The sequence below is a fragment of the Chrysemys picta genome, chromosome 12 (genome assembly GCF_011386835.1).
Source record: "Chrysemys picta bellii isolate R12L10 chromosome 12, ASM1138683v2, whole genome shotgun sequence".
Taxonomy (NCBI): Eukaryota; Metazoa; Chordata; order Testudines; family Emydidae; genus Chrysemys; species Chrysemys picta.
The window spans coordinates 47,241,990-47,259,700 of record NC_088802.1 but is presented as its reverse complement, the minus strand read 5'-3'; the positions used below and the strand labels follow the sequence as shown (position 1 = coordinate 47,259,700).

Sequence of the window (17,711 nt, the reverse complement as noted above, 5' to 3'; positions counted from 1 at the left end):
CATTTCATTGTGCAGTAAAAATGTAAAGCAGCCATTACAGAGTTGCGTGTTTTGACAACTGCTCTTTACAAAATCTCATTACATTATTCCAGAGCCGTTTCCCCACTTTACAGGATTCAGTGTAACCAAAATTGTTTTGCAAACTGCTTCAGTGAGAGAAAAAAAAAAAAAAACCTAGGAAACAAGTGTGCCAACTTACAAAAATAGACGAGAACATTTGGAGATCCCAGGTTTCAAAACACAGTCTCAGTGCTGGAGAATATGAGCTATAGTAGCTTACATGACTGATGAGACAACACTAGAATAGAGAGGAAACTAGATGGATGCAATGATCTGTTTCTAAGAAGTCTTTAATTATCAAGTCAAAATAAAAGAGAAACATTCTCCAAGAAAGCATGGCAGGCAGAATGCCAACATTTGATCTTGGGTTCTCCCCCGTTGCTGCAGTGAGCAGTGAATTGCATACTCAGGGCAGGGGGGGTCAGTGTTCACTCCTTGGGGAGAGCAGGTAGCATTTGCATAGCTGCCCTCCTCCAGTGGATCCAATGGGTGGAGCCTGCCTTGTTCATGGTCCTAGCCTTACCCCCATCCACTTTCAGGGTTGGGCTGGCTGGCTGGGAAGCCAATGGCAGAGTGGAGTTGTGACCACCTACCTTTACTTTGAGATGGCATAACCCATGGCTGAATCAAGCCCTGGAGGATAGTGTAGACACAACCTGATTCAAATCTCTCCCAAAGAAATCAGAGCGGCACAGTCTATATATGCCCTAACTAAACAGAATTCTTAGGAAATCCCTGATTAGAGCCAGAAAGTGCCTGGAATAAACATCACATACTCCAGAAGGAACCATCTCAAACAAGATACCATCATGTAACTCCCATACACTGGAAAGAAAGCAGAAGTTGGTCCAAGAAAAGAAATTACCTCACCCACCTTGGCTCTGTAATAAACAAACCACGTACATGACTCCTAGGACTAAGGAAACTTCAGAAAAACCCCAGTACAAGGTCCTGCATGCAGCAGGAGTCTGTGCCAGTTTTTAAAGGGCGTTTAGAGAAGAACGGCATGATTAAAGGGCCCATTAAAGCTCGACACAAAGCCCCTGTTAATGGTTTGCTCAGTGGTTCTATGTGGTGGTTTGAGGGATGGGGGCACAATCCTCCCTTTGAGGCCATTGTAGATCATGGCTGCAGCATGGCAGCTTTCCGGGCTGCTGTTATGTGGAGGGTTTGTTCAGTGGATCTGCTGGTCAAGCTCCTTCCATAACGTCCTCCCTCTACCGGCTTCATGAAGGGGCATGGACTGCACATGCATGGATAATTGGCCCTGACCTGGTTAAAAGAACACAACAAGGTCTCCTACCGGCCTCCCGAGTGAGTACGACATTGCTCAGCACTAGGAATGACATCTGCTTCCAGGAGAGACTGGGTAAAACTAACTTCTCTGCGCAGCAGTACAGATTCCCTGGGAGGGACTATCCCGGCGTGACACTGTCACACATGGAGCATATGCGATAAAGAGCCACACGGTGACTCAGAAAGGAGACTTCCTCGGAGCTACCCCGTGCCTGGCTCTGCACCGGGTGTGAGGGGAAGGTGGCAGGGAGAGTTTCAGCAGGCACAGGAGCTGTAAACAAGTCAGGTCCTTTTGCTCTAGTACAAAGGCTTGTAAATCTAGCGCCACCACTTGTCAGAGACTCCCCATTGAGGGTGTGAGGGATGGGGGCCTGGCTTCGAATTGACCAGTGGAGCTAAACTGGATCTTTTCAGAGCGTCACACTCCGATGTATGCTCCCAAAAGGAATTCAGGCGGTAGCCTGTGCCCGGTCCTAAAGGTTTGAACCACTGTTTTTCTTTGGCATATTCATCAGTGCTTCTAGTGTTCCTTATTTCATTCATTGGTCAATACCTGTCACCGTCACAGATAAAAAAAGAAAAGAGCCTTTATAGTGACCTATTGTAGAATCAGGCACTCAAAAGCAGAAATCAGCTTTTGTGCTGAGTGTAACATTATCTTAAATATCTCATGCTGCTGATGTACAGTGAAACCTGTTTGTAGGGCCTCAGCAGCACCTCATTTTGAGTAACCCCTTTAAAACATCCTCAAGATCTCCAGAATGATTTTGTTTTGCATCTATGTAAAGACCCACTTCTAGGAGGTGACTGAATTCTGCTGATCCCAGAGGTGCTTTCACAGGTTTCATCGTACTTGAAACTTCACAGCTTCTACTGAAATATTTGCATGTGTCTATAGGTTTAGCAAAGTACGAAAGTGAAATCATTTTCATTGCATGATTATGCTGACAGAGTATAGCTTTCTCAACCAAAATTGTGTCTTTATACTTGACAACTCATCAAGGCCTTGTCTTCCTAAGGCCTAATCATTCATCTTAAAATAGTTGTAAAAAAGTCATCTGGGCTGCAATACTTATAACAAATTGTCATAAACTTTTGCTAGCAAAATACACTGAAAGTTTCTGCTATAAAAACAGACTAACTCAGTAATTACAGAAAAGGCATCTCTATTACAACTACTAGCATTGGTAAAAAAGCTCAGCTTGTACGTTATGGCTCTACAAGCAGCTTGAAGCCACTGTGAGAATTACACCCACTGGGCCCAATTCTGTTCTCATACCAGGAGCAGGATTAACTCCATTCCAGCCAATGAAGTTATACCAGTGTAGAAGTGGTAAAAGGTCAGGATCAAATCCTAAGGGACAAGGGTGAGAGTGACCCCTGTGCACAGGACGTATCCAGGTCCTGTGCACCACCTAAGTCCTTAAGGGTTTAAGTGGAAATTTTGCCAGGGTGAACTTCAGCCTTGAAAATGATCCTACCTAAATCAGTGGCAAAGCTCCTATTGCCTTCAGTGGGCATAAGATCAGGCGCTATTACATTAAACTATTGGAAGGTGTACATCTTCTTATTCAGGGGCTGAAATGAGACCGAAACTACTATCCACCACTGGCCAGTCTCAGCTCTTGGGGTCTGGAAGCTCTCTGGTGCGGTCTTCCTCATTCTCCTCGGAGCAGGACAAGTTCAGTGCACTGGTCACTGGGTGGATCCATGATGTCGTCTGTGTTACATGGCTAAATGGAAACAAGAAATGCCATTAGCATCCCCAAAGGAGTTATTTCAGATCATAAAAACAGGAGAAGTCGTAAGGATGCTTAGCCCCTCTCTGGAGGTCCCCAGTGTCTCACTGTTCACTAAAATATTTCCAGCATAGGAGTGTTTCTTTCATTAAACATGAAACCTCACATACATTTATTTCCCATTCTGTAGGCAAAAGGAGGTACCTTTAGGATGTGAGAACCCCAAGTCAAGTTCCCTGCCTCAAATATTCCCCCTTGATTTAATTGAAAGCTAAGGAGAAAAATGCTCTTGCAGCAAAGGAATCTTGGTATACCGAAAATACCCTGGAGGTGGTGTCTCATGAATGACCACGGTTACTGGCCACTAATACAGCAGCACTCTACAAACCGGAATGAACCAAGTCTCCTAACATTCCAGCAAGCTGAGAGCAGAGTGGCCAAGTGGCTTGATGAGGTCAGAGAAGGAATCAGCCAGAGCTGGACCCAGGAGATTCTGGTTCACAGTCCCATGCTCAGATACTAGAGGATGGACTAGAGAGGTGTAGAATCATTAAGAGACTTCTCCTCTTGAAGGTGAGAGAGGTACAGAAACCCGAACTGGAGTATTCTTAGTCCTCCGCTGGGAAAAATTCTGGGCATGTTCAGGAGCCGGTGCTCATGCAACTAACCTGACTCACGTGAGTCGTCCCTACTTGTGTAAGGGTTACAGGATCAGGCCCTGCGTTTGAAATACTGCCCCAAGCTGCTTGCATCATCTTGGTCTGCTGTCACTAACTGCATTCCCAACCATATGAATGGCTAAAAAGAACCTGCTCTGAAAGTTTCTAAGATTTAGTGAGTGCAGACAAAAGGGTCAGGCTGAGAATACTGTAAACTTGTGTACATAATGAGCGTGACAAAGCAAGTGAGATAGTATCTTTTATTGGATCAACTTCTGTTGGTTGAAGGCACAAGCTTCACAGAGCTCTTTCTCAGGTCTGGAGGAGGTAATCAGTGTGTCCAAGCTGAATACAAGGTGGGACAGATTGTTAAGCATAAAGTGTTCAAACATGCTGTAGGAGACCACTTAAAATGAAGTGGGCAATTAAGGATTAGCAGACAGCAGCATTACAAATTGTTGTAATGAGCCATAAAACCAGTGTCTCTCTTAAGTCCATGGTTTTTATGTTAAGTCCAGCAAAGTTATGAATTTAAGTTCTGAGGCTCATCTTGGGAAGGTGTTGTGCAGGTTTTCTTTGAGGACAAGACCAGAGAGGTCAGACATGGAGCGGGTGAAAAGTGTTCACCTGTGGGTGATAAGGTATTTTTGTCTTTTATCATTTTTCTGTGTGAGTACATTCAAGACCCCTTCATTTTAAGTGGTCTCCAACAGCATGTGTGAACCCCTTATGCTTAACCATCTGTCCCACCTTGTATTTAGCTGAGACACTCTGGTTATCTTCTCCAGACCCGAGGAAGAGCTCTGTGAAGCTTGAAAGTTTGTCCATTACACCAACAGAAGTTGGTCCAATAAAAGATATTTCCTCACTTACCTTGTCTCTCTAATATCCGGGGCCAACATGGCTACAACACTGCAAATAACATACACAGTGAAAGGCCAAGCCCTCTTCCCCCACTACCCCTTGGGCACAAAAAAAAAAAAAAAAAAAAGATAAAATGATCAGTTGTGTGGATACCATCCACACTGTATGTGGACAGGTCACAGCCTTCTGTCCCTTCTAGAAAGGTTGTGCTGTTGGTAAAGGAAATACAGTTCTTTTCACTGTTTTTAGGCCTGCTAATAGATTCAGTTGTTGTTATAGGCAAGTTGGTGCAAAAAAGCTGACAAATCAGATGAATATATTGTCTTCATATGCATTAGCAAGGAAAATAAGTAAGACCAGAGGAACAGACATGCTAAGGAAACCCACAAGAGTCCCATTATATGACCTTACAACCCTGTTAAACAAGCAAATACCTGTGCTGCTTTACCCTACAAAACAAAACAGAACATTGCAGTCCTGAGCAAATTCTGCCCTGATTGATTCTCTTTGCAAATCCACTGTAATCTGTCCACACTATGGACATCCATAGCACCCTCTGAGGTTAATGGGAGCCTGACCTGTGTATCCTAATGCAGGCCACATTCACCACTCCACAACAGAAACAGTTCATAGGAAAGAAGCAACAAGGGTGGAATATGTAATGAGTAGTTTTGGGAGAATTTGATTTTTATTTTGTTGTTTCACTCAGATACCGATTTTTATTGATTTAGTATTTTTGGTTGTGTGAGATTATGGGTTTTTTAAGCGCTTTTTAACATTTTTTTCTATTTGAATTTTCACAATTGTGCAAAATTAACTGTGCGTGTGTATGTGTGTGTGAGAGAGAGAGAGTGAGAGTGAGTGAGAGAGAGAGAACAATTATTTAGTGACACCCGAACCCTGCAGGTGCAAGGAGGCTGCGGTTCTGGCAGGGCAGAGCAGAGCAGAGATCCCTGGCCAGGAATGCAAGGAGGAGGACAAGCCCCTGGCTACAGGGGAAGCCACCCCACTGTCACCAACCCCAGGTCCACGTAGGGAGCCCCTGCATTCCCGCCATCACTACCCCACTCACTTCACCTGCTGCAAAAGCAGGGACTGTCCCTGGCAGGAGCCCTGCAGCTGGGAACTCGTCATTCTCCGCGTGGTCCTGGCTGGGATCTCTGCTCTGCCCCACCAGGATGGCAGTCTTCCCCATAACTGGTGCCTCCTGAGACCTAGATACCTGAGGGTGCTAGGTGCAGGCGAGGCTGCGCTTGCTGACTGCAAGCAATGGATATTTTTGACATCTATTTCTGTGTATCCGATGAAATTAATGTTTACCGATGACTAGTGATTTAAATCAAATCCTGCCAAGCCTAGTAATAAGGTGAGTGATTTTATTCTTCAGTTAGTTATGAGCTGTGATGTAGCATACACAGCAAAAAGGAGTACTATATGTATTCACAAGCGAATTTAAAAACACAGCTCTGGGGTTAGTGGTCCCATAAATAGGGAGTACTCCCTCGTGGCTAGAGGGAAAAGCATCTGCCCCACTGCTGGCCTGATTTACACTTTGTTTTGCAAATCCACTGGGCCAAATTCACCGCTCAGTTTTGCCCATGTAAATGACTGTAATTCTATGGAAGTTAAAGGACACATTCTGCATTTACACAGGTGGAACACAGAGCAGAATTTGACCCACTGATTTCATGGGGTGTAAGTGTGAGCTGAATCTAAGTTTTATTAGTGTATAAAGATCTTCATATAAGACATTTCTCATCTAGATTTTTCCCCTTCACTTCATTCTCTTCTCTTAATACCTGCTGCAGCTCCTTCTCTATTCCCCCCTCTCCCCTCCCCTCCCGGTGTATTTGCATTGCACGCTGTCTCCTGAGCAGTTCTCTGAACAGTTGCTTCAAGTACAGTTAGCTTATGCAGCAATAAACATAAGGCCAGATCCTCGACTGGCGTGAATCGGGAGAGCTCCATGGAAACCAACAGAACTAGGCCAATTTACATCAGCTGAGGAACTGGCCCACGGTCTCTTACACTCACTCACCTTTACAATGCTTTGTGGAACAAGGCCACGTTTGTGGGCTGGAACACAGATTTAATGCAGCTACATTATTTACAGTAAGTCTCAAACCTTGTTCTAACACAGGGCTGCAGCCTAAACTGGGGCCCAATTTCAGTTCTCAGTTCTAACTTCTGAGTGAGCAATGGGGCTACTCTGGATTTAAACCCCTGTAAGTGGGAGCAAATTTTGCCTTTGCGTTCACTTGCTCTTTCTTTTCCTGCACCATTTGACTGTGGTCTCATTTTAATACCTGAAGGTTAGCTTTTGCGTCAGTGTCTCGCAGCACTGACTTACTGGTGCAGGGATTATGCTGTTCTGATGAGATGAATGAGCTATGCCGTTACCTTGTACTCACGCGTTTTACTCGGATGTACTGAGCTAGCACTAAATAGTGTGATGAGGACAGTACTGCTGCCAACCCTGAGGTAAAGCTGGACCACAAAGCTAATTTAAGTTAAAACTTGAGCTGCTTTAACTAGATTACCCCATCTTCTGAGCTGGTAGCCTGTCAACGAATCCATTACTTAGTACATGGCCAAATCCTTCAATGGGGTGATGCCTGTAGAGGGACTGAGTAAGAACAGCAAGATTTGGCATATAGATTTAGCAACCTTTATACTCACAAATAGCCCCAGTTAAGCCATGGGACGATTTACAAGTATAGGAGCCTTCAGTGAGCTCTTTAATTATTAGCGTAACAAGTGTGTACATTTCAAAGGGAACAGGTTTATAGCGATCATGCATAGACATTGAAAAGAAAGTTCTAATATCACATTTTATATGGGATTTATGAACAATGTGACAATTTAACAAATCAATCTACTCATTGTTAAAATGATGAATATTAAATTATAGATGTGCGTATATACATTACATAAAAATTATGTGTGTTTATATATTTACAAATCTGGTTTTCAACAGGAAAAAATATTTGCCATATTTTCTAAAATGAGTTTTCTGAGATGTTAGTAGTTCCCCAAAGAGACTTTTTCTCTGGTTGACAAGTTAAATCACTGTGCTTTAAAATTGGATATCAATCTCTACAATTCTGTGGCCCTGAAATTCCACTTGCCTGTATAACGGCTGAAGGACTGAGCCTTAAACATGTTGATCATTTAGTACATTTTCTGAATTACTTACCTGATTTTGATGATCTATAGAATCATGGAGTCAGATGTCTCACCCTGCTAATACAGTATTTGTTCCCTACAGCACTATCTGAAGTGCTTTGTTCTGCCTAGTTTTACATAGTCATTATCCAGCTTTCCCTTACTGACTTTAATTACTAAAGGAATCATTTTTAATTTTACCTTTTCCTTCTCAGTGTCCTGCACAGTCCTGTCCAACATGCCTAAATCCTGATCTATCACACAGCTCTATCAAGTCTGAGTTAGCAGCCAAAGGTATAACAAAACCCTATGGCTGGAAATTGAAGCTAGACGAAATCAGAGTGGGAATAAGCTGCAAATTTTTAACAGTGAGGGTAATTAATCATTGGAACAACTTATCCAGGGCTGTGGTGGATTTTCCATCAGTGGTAATTTTTCAAGCAAGATTGGATGTTTTTTCTAATAGATCTGCTCCAGTTCAAACAGGAATTAATTCAGGAAAGTTCTACGGCCTATGTTATACAGGGAGTCAGACGTAACCACAGTGGCCTTATAATCAACGAATCTATGAACCATGAGCACACGCTGCCAATCATGTGAATTAGAACAAATTGTGGGCTGGTTTAACAATGATGTGAATAAATGTCCATAGGTAATAAGGTGGGCCTACCCTCCCCCCACCCAACCTAGACTTCATTTTCTATTTATTTATCTATTTTAATAAGTTGCCTTTTTCTATAAACTTTAGAGCTGGAGAACAACTGACAGGGGATCTGATTTTCCCCTACCACTGTGAGAGCTTGATCCCGCTCCTATAGTGCAGTCAATGCAAAAATTCCCCTGGTGCAGGAGCAGACCCTCAGTCAGCAGTAAAATCTGACATCAATGGAGTTACACTGGTGGAAAACACGGTATAAGGAAGAACAGAATCAGGCCCCTCCATTTTAAAATACTTGGGGCCAAATTTTGGGCTAGTGTGCATCTGGAATAAATTCCACTGACTTCAATGGAGTGATGCTGGATTTGCACTGGTGTAAGACCAGGCTTTGCCCCTCACAACTGATAAGTGCAATGGGCCATTTTCTCTTTACAACCCTTCCAAACACCCTTATTAGAAGAACACTTATAAATAAACGTTAAGTCCAGATACTACGTCTCACATCAGAGAAAGACACAAACAATAAGCACAGATTATTTAGGGACAAAATAATTGAATACTGCCCTGCTATTTATTTTTAGTCCTCATCAAGTGCTGTGGCTAAAGAGCTTGGACATAATCAGTCCAATGAGATAATCCCAGATTTACTGGTTTGCGGAACATTCTCGTCTTAGAAATACATCCTCTATGATTTGTGTGGTAGGGGCATCAATAGAAGTAAGAAGGAGTTCAAATCTACCTCTAGGCTTTGTTTAACTGAAGGACCATGTTTTTTTGAAGTGAGACACTACTGTCAATAGTGCAGAGTTTTGAAAAGGCAGCAACACAACACAAATTCGTAACTGCAAACCGTTTTCCATTTCAACTGTGCAGCATCCTTTGGCAAATGTTCTTGTGGAAAGGATTCATTTGACCACATTTTAGGAGCAATCAGCTATGTGTTAGCTAAATTTAAAGCTTTTTAGGTTTACAAACAAGTCAGCGTTATTGGAAGATAGCCAAGTTTATTGTTGGAAAACAAATATTTGAGCTGGGAATATGTCAGCATTTTGTTGTTGTTTGCCTTTTTTTTTTTTTTTTTTTTTTTTTTTTTTAAAGAGTAGTAAATTGTAAGACAAATTTTGTTGCTTGTACAAACAAAACAAGAGAACACAGTCTTTATTTTACTGGCAAAGAAACAGCAGTGAATTATTTAAATCCCATTATAATTACCCTCCTTATGGTTCTTACTTCTTAGCATGCAAAATGGTTTATTTCAAGAAGAGAATTTAGGACATTATCTTAAGGAAAGAATGGTTCAAAGACAAATGGTTCAAAGATAGAGGGATAAGCTGATGAAAAATAGCTTGCGCATCTTTGCTAGATTTTGAGAATTAGTAAATTGTGTTTTTCACCTTAAGTGATAAAAATCTCCCATTTACATTACATTAATTTGTACAGAGCCAAGTTCTGTCACCTCTCAAAGGGTCATGGAAAGCCTTGTAGGCAGCAGAACTGGTGCAGGTCACTTTGTACGGTTCCCCTTCTGCACAGAGTCCATGTAATGCCCCATGGAGGCTTTTTCCATGCTATTGTGCTGGGAGACGGAATGAGGGTGGCCAATGTGAACCGGGGCTATTTCCCGTGGATTAACTGACCAAAATTCTCCACTGCATGACTGTATGAGTGACCTGCAACTTGCAAGACAAGAAATCCTGTGCAAGGCCTGTTTGAGATTTTTGGGGGAGTCTGGATGTCTCTCGAAACCAATAATCAACCAAACTCCCATCATATAAAGATTCATTATGGGCCAAATGAGTTCTGCTATTGACTTCAATGGGACCAGGATTCAGCCCTATTTGAATATAGAAAGACAGGTTCTGGCCTCATGTGAAGCCTATGCTTATCCTCTGAATAGAGTGGTGTTGCACACGATGCAAGTGAAGGCAGAATGTGTCACATTTAAAATCAAATGCACAAATGCAATGACAAAGGTAGCTGGGGTTTTTCTAAACCCATATCCTAGCAACCTACTCTGTTGAACTTGCATCAGTCATTTTACTGACCTGTTAATCTTTCGTATCCTTGATTTTGGATCTCCCAAATCTAACTGGCAATGCAAAATACAGTAATGCTTAATTCAAGATTATTGGTGCTTGATAAAACTTTAAATGATCTGTGCATAAATTAAAATTATTGCAAAATGACTCTAACCTTTGCTGACTGCCTTAAGGCAAAGGACTGAGGATGGGAAATCGCTTACTATCAAAAATGTAACCTTTGGTACTTTCAATGTTGCTGCTGAAACAGCCCGCAATGAAAACAGGATGTAGCAAAAGTTGTTGCTAGCAGCAACTGCATGATCATAAGGCTACACCCAGTAATACACCTTATGGCTACACCAGTAATACACCTGTCGTGTTACACTGATTTTCTTCCCCCATATTTTATACTAGATCCCTTTACATACGAGTATGCGCCCAGGAGCAAATCCTGCCGTTGTCCCCCCTCTATATGCAGAAACACCTGGGTGCAGAGATCTCCAGATGCAGGTGAATTGGGGATGCCACTCAGGGTGCACACCACCTGCCAGGAGGATATCACTGTGAGGACTTCCTGTGCACTGCCATTCAGTGAGGGCTTGGAAGTGGGGTAGGGCCAGGCTATGGGAGAAGTGGAGCTGGGGCCTGTGGATTCAATATTAGGTGGATTGCCCTACACAGAGCGAAGGTTCAGGAACCCAAGCCCCAATGAGGGTTGCCAATTTTGGTTGGATGTATTCCTGGAGGTTTTCATCACATGATATAATCTTTAATTCCTGGAGACTCAAGGACAATCCCGGAGGGCCCCAATACGAGAGTCCTTCCCCTTTCTCCTGCATGGAATCTCAGTGCATAGCCCTGTTTGCTGGGCTCCACACAGCTTTGTAGGATTTGCCCTAACTGCTCCCTTGGTCTCCTGCTCTGCCTCTTCTTTCATGTTTCCCCTAATGCTTTGAATGGCCTTTTGCTTTCCATGCACCCAACACTCCCCTTCTCCTTTAAACCTACTTCTTTCAGGAAGCCTTCTAACTGCTCAACCACAATGCCTCTCTTTGCCTCCTTGCACCCAACTGTTTCCCTGTATTTCCTATTTCTCTGAGTTTCTCTGCAAGTCCCTTGGACTTTGATCAATACTGCCTTTAAGTGTTTTGTAAAGGGCTGTGTAATAATAAACAATAACAGCAGTCCTGCACAAAGCCAGAGTAACCATGTCTTTTGCTCTGCAGTGGTGCTGGTGGTGAGATGTGGGATCCTTCCCCCTACCACCAGGTGGCAGCGGAGTACCAAAGGAACCACAGAGTCTTACAACTGCAGAAGAATCTATTGTTTCTGAACTCCCCAGGACTAGAACTTTTGGCCAGTGGACCCAGTAATTGTAGATTTACTGGCTATGGCCCCATTCACTCCTTGCATGGTGGCACAGACAGAAATCCCATGCTGCAGTGCTTTGTGGTTAGGATCCCCTGTGCATCAGATTGTGTCAGTTCTATTGCCCTGGAAGGCTGTGCAGAATATGGCACATATGGAGTATTTCACAAACTCAACATACAGGCTGCAGCTAATGTATAGTTAATGGTGAGGTATAAATAATGCAGCCCACACCCACTTTTATGTATCTATGATCACATTTTCTGAGATCAAAACTATCCCTTGGCTTTTAGGGAGACAGCACTTTTACCCCTCTGCTCTTATCATTTTGTCTTAACCTTGGCTTTGTCTTTTCAGTGAAATCAGCTCTGACTGATTATGGTGAAACAGCAGTGTAGCCATCAACTCTTGTGGCCATTGTACACTGCTGACCCAGTCAAGATTTCTGAGTCAAAAACCAGCCTATATGCTTTTGTAGCCTCTTTTAAAATGTCAGTATTTGGAAGCCAGATGTTAATTATATGGAGATTCTCAGTTAACTGAGTGAAGCTGAAAACATGCTGTTGCCATCTTATGCGGATGCTAGTGTTGGTGAGATCTGCAAAGAGGAAATTGTTCTCAATTGTTGTTCAACTTTATAGGGGGATTAGATCAAATAAGTAATTGGGTAAAACTGGGTAAGTATAGTAAATCAATCTTGAGAACAGCTGGTGAAGATAATTTCCAGAACTCAGAACCTACAAGAACTTTGGGAAATAACGTTTTTTGTATTTATCAAAACCAGATTATCTGAACTTAAAATAAACATTTTTTAAAAATAACTTGTTTAGTTTTTAGCTGGCTTGACTCTCTCCCAGGATTACATTTTATAAGAAACACCTGTAGGAAGGCATAGCATAGGAGTTGCAGATTAAGGGCCTGAGGTGCTGAGTAGCTTCTGGAAGATGGTTAGTGCCCTTAGTGCCCATTGGCTTCAGTGAGACTGAGGGCACTGACCACCTCCTAATGTGACACACAAAGCCCCCAATCATGCTGTGTTTCTCTGAAGGGGCTGTGGCTTTAGTACTTAAATAATATAAAAGGAAAGCCCAAGAAGAGAGTCCAATTTATTCCTTGATTAAACCCATTAAACAGCAGCATATTAAAAGTCTATGGGCAGGTTCATAAGAAGTAACCATCAGTGAAAAGATCTTTTATTTGTCCAAGTAGTGGTACTACTAGTGGTATTAATAAGAAGGTGCAGCAATACACAAATGGCCTGGTTTGGAAACAAAACAACGACAATAATAGTAGGATCTGGTGCTGAGTAAACACTTGGAATTGGTGATGGGGTACATGATCGTTCACTTACAATTCAAATCTCCCCTGGATCAGAAGTGATTGAGTGTTACCACCATGTGAGGGTAGTTCAGTAGCCTGCGTGCAAGGGGTCGGAGGTTCCTAGTGGACACGTGACTACATCACAAAAAAACAACTCCGTGTGGTAACTTCTTGACAGTCTCAGCAGACGCCAAGGACAGTAAGGATTAGTAGTGGCCTCTTCCACAAAGTGGCAAACCCTGCTCCAAGAATGGAAGAATTAACAGGATTTTGAACTCACCAAGTTTCCAGTCCCTACATGGAAATGACCCAGTAGTGGAGAATTTGGCTCTCAGTCATACCTGTGTAAAGCTGGAGTAACTCTACTGCAGTAAACAGAGATCAGAACTGGTTCCAGTCACTTTGGTGGGATTTATGAGCAAACAAGAGAGAGAATTTAGCTCTAGGGTTCTGCTCACAGGGAGGAAATATAAACTGGTACATGACCTGCTATGCCAGAACCTGATTGGGAAGTACAGTATCTGCAGAGGACAAAAGAATGTTTCTCCATTCTGGTGCCTGATATTGGAAAAAAAAAATTCCTGCTCCGCCCCCCGCAAAAGAGCTCCAACCCAGCCAGAAGCTGCTTAAAGTCTTAACATTCTTGTATTACAAATTCATGTTATCATAAAAGCCAGTGCCAAGTTCCCTTGTCTTACCTCTAAGGTTATTCCCTTACAATACAAAATGAATTCACTGAAAATCAGAATAGATGAATTCACTGTAACCACAGATACTGGGAGTTGAACTATTTTAAAAACGTTGATATATTTTTCATTTTTCAGGTAATTCCATTCTGCCTATCCACACTTCTTCATGTAGTTTCCATTGGCGAAAGTATTCTCCATGTCCCATGCTAAACTGTTGTTGTGTGCTGTTAATCAGAAGCCCCACCTCACTCTAGAGGGGTCTCTGTGCCACTGGTAGATGCAAGTGATCTCTGGACATGATTTTCAGAAGTGACAAGTGATTCTGGGTGCCTCCATTTTTAACTGTCCAACATGAGACACCTCTGAGGGGCCTGAGTTTCAGAGAGCTGGCCCATAGCACATTCAGAAAATCAGACCCATTGAAGATGTCTCAAATTGGGTACAAAAAAAGTAGAACTCAAAATTATGGGTCACTTTTGAAAATCTTGATCTGACCATAGTTAGTTTAAGTTTGCTAAGCACTTTGAAACCCTTTGGATGAAAGGCTTTATAATACTTAGCACATATAGTCCTCTACCAACCTTATCCGACAAACTCTTACAACACCCGTGAGAACTATGTAGCTGTTATTTGTATTTTACAGATGGAAAAATTGAGGCTGAGACGGTAAAGCAAATATTTTCAAAAGTGGCCTCTAATTTTGAATGCCAAATTTATGACAAAGGCAGGATTTTCAGAGATGCTGAGCACTAGCAACTCCAACTGGGCTCAGTACTCAGCACTTATGAAAATCAGCCCTACTAGTAGATGCTAAATTCAGCCCTCAAAAACTGACGGCAGTTTTGAAAATTATGGTGTAAATGCCTTGCCCTAGGTTATACAGGGAGATAGGATCAGAGCTGGCATTGCAACTCGGGAGATACTGGATGGCAAATGCCAAACTCAATCCAGCAGATAGTGCTGTCTCTCATTATACCACTGTGAACTCACTTCAACAGGAGCCTTGATGTTGAATGTAGAAGTCTACTCCTAATGAGAACTACCGTGGATTTACTAAGATTTGAACTAGAAAGAAGATTTCACAGACATGTAGACACTGTGGCGATTATCAAAATAACCTGCAAATGATAAAATGCAAGATGCTGATCCTTTCTGCCACCCACCATATGCAGTGGTACTGCGAAGGTGCAGCTGTGCTCAGAAGCCTCTGAATCCACACAGGGACGGAGCAGGATCTAGGTCTAAGGAGCGAAGAAGAGTTCCCACTTTGCAATGCAGTGGGAATGTGGAGTGGCAGGCGTGGGCACAGAAAGGCTTATCAGCCTATAGCTTTACAGTTTCTATTTAGCATTCAATAGGTAAATGCAAGTGAAATTTGTTTTCCTTTTAAGAGGATACATTTAGCCCTACTGCTGTAAACATTTACATTTATACTATAGAGCCGGGGTGGCTAACCTGTGGTTCTGGAGCCACATGCGGCTCTTCAGAAGTTAATATGCGGCTCCTTGTATAGGCACCGACTCCGGGGCTGGAGCTACAGGCGCCAACTTTCCAATGTGCCGGGGAGTGCTCACTGCTCAACCCCTGGCTATACCACAGGCCCAGCCCCGATTTCACCCCTTCCCGCCCCCTCCTCTGAGCCTGCCGGGCCCTCGCTTCTCCCCCTCCTCCCCAGAGCCTCCTGCACGCCACAAAACAGCTGATCGGGAGGTGTGGAGAGGGAGGGGGGAGGCGCTGATCGGCGGGGCTGCCGGTGGGTGGGAGGCGCTGGGAGCGGGGTGGGTGAACTGATGCGGGGGTTGCTGACGTATTACGGTGGCTCTTTGGCAATGTACATTGGTAAATTCTGGCTCCTTCTCAGGCTCAGGTTGGCCACCCCTGCTACAGAGGTTGTCCAGCTATGATCAGTGCGTTGTTATTCTTAAATTCAGTCATTAAATCATAAATAGATTTCTGTACATATCCAGCTTTCAATAAAATTAATTGTGGTTCTTCCTCCCCCCAGACACAAATATACTGGACATTTATGATCTATCTGATGTCACCCATTAATTATAAGACTCTAAAGGGTGTGAAAAGGCATGCTTTCAAGGTGGATGCTTGATTTAGTAGCTTGATTACAAAACCCACTATAACATTTTTTCTGTGCTTTAATGGTCTGTCTGTTTTTCTGAGTATTGTCTCAGACTACTTGATTACCTACCAGAGACCACCTTCTGTTCTCAGCTACACTGGTGGATATTCTGAATAACTACATTGCCTTCCATGAAGTCTCTCGGTATTACGATGGTGTAAAAGACAGAAGGATTTGGCCTTGGGCATATACTCATCTGTCTCTATTGTTTCCTACAGATACAATGAATGGTCAAAGAGAATGTGACAGGCCTCAGCCATCTGTTCCCACCATCTCCTCCTCATTACACGACAGAGAGGGATTTTTAAAAGGACGTCTCATTTCACAAGATATTAGTTCCTTCAAATTTCAAAAAGCAGGCTGGTCCGATTAATAGATTATAGGGCCAGCAGGAACCACTGTAATCACCTTATCTGACCTCCTGCATAACACCGGCCATAGGAATTCCCTAAATTAATTCCTATTTGAACTAGAGCAGATCTTTTAGCTAAATATCCTTGTCTTTTGATTTTTAAATGGCTTGGGTGATTTTTACTGCTTGTAAGGTGTCAGAAAGTACTAAGAAGTCTTTAAAATATCTTAGCGTTCTGCCTGTGAGCTGTGTCTACTCCTGCATGTATTTGCTACAGAACCACTGATAGATGGAACACAATAGGTTTACAGAGCAATGAGGTGGACAAAAAGAGACTAACACGTCTCAATGTATACACAAAACCTTTTGCCTGTACATCAGCACTGGGCATTTAAGCACACAAGGAAAACTTCTGGCTCTTGGGTGAATTATGAAAAAAAAAAAATTAGCAGTACTATCCCTTCCTTTGCCATAAAATAGAAAAATAAACACTGGTCTGTCTACCTAGGCATTCCAGAAGATTGAAATATTTGGGAATTCACATCTTGTTCTCCAGGAAAGACTTATTTAAAGTACAAGTTGTGCTTTCACTGTCTAAGACAGAATATAGCGTATGTCGAAGTGTAGGAACTTGCTTTTGTTAAGCAGCAAGAAAATGGTGTTTATAGGGGGCAAAATCCCCAGCTGCTCCTTACAAATTTTACACATATGCAAGAAGTGGGTGGCAGTGGGAGGGAGAATAGCAAGGCCATACCTAATTTTAGGTGCTAGTCCCATGATGCAGAGCTGCCATATGTTAAAGGTGAAACAAAGTAGGAAGACAGAGGAGATTAACTGGAGTTGGTTGCTCTGGAAGAAAATTCATGTCCTTTTCTATGTTGTTCTTCCACTAGGATTCTTCCCAAGCAACAGCAACTAATGGGATATTACATGGCATCAAAATACAGACTGCCAGTGAAAGCATGTATTGTCTCACAGGCTGCACTGAGGGAATGCTGACTCTCCCCTGAAGTCTTTTACTGCCAGATCATATGACTGCGTCAAATTATGCCCTGATTTACATTAGTTACAACGCCCAATTAGGTCAATGGGGATTGCATCTGAAGAACATCTGGGCAGAATTTGTCCCATGTGTCTAACTATCAAGAGTGGTTCAAAGTGAACTTGCTCTTATCAAGATGAAATGTATTTCCATATGAATGTCTCCCAACTGATCACTATATACGCGTTTCTGAATGCGTGTGATGGCTCCCATGAGATCACATGAACTGCGCCCAAGGCCCTGGGTTTTAGAGAGGAAACTCCCATGGGGGAATTATAAATCCTTTTGGAATCTGAGTAATTGGATTTCTCATGCTCATAACTGGATTGATGCAGAATCACGTC

General features: G+C 42.7%; 1 protein-coding gene across 6 annotated transcripts in view; it reads right to left on the bottom strand.

Annotated features, from left to right (window-relative positions):
* Positions 1–2,315: 2,315 nt before the first annotated feature.
* The window catches only part of STXBP4 (syntaxin binding protein 4), a 128,488-nt gene continuing 113,092 nt past the window's right edge, over positions 2,316–17,711 (bottom strand). For all 6 annotated transcript variants that reach the window (XM_005282796.5, XM_008167541.4, XM_065563515.1 and 3 more), the window contains one exon: positions 2,316–3,089. In XM_005282796.5, the coding sequence (XP_005282853.2) occupies positions 2,975–3,089 (115 nt within the window). In that variant the 3' untranslated portion in view covers positions 2,316–2,974. The remainder of the gene's footprint in view (positions 3,090–17,711) is intronic.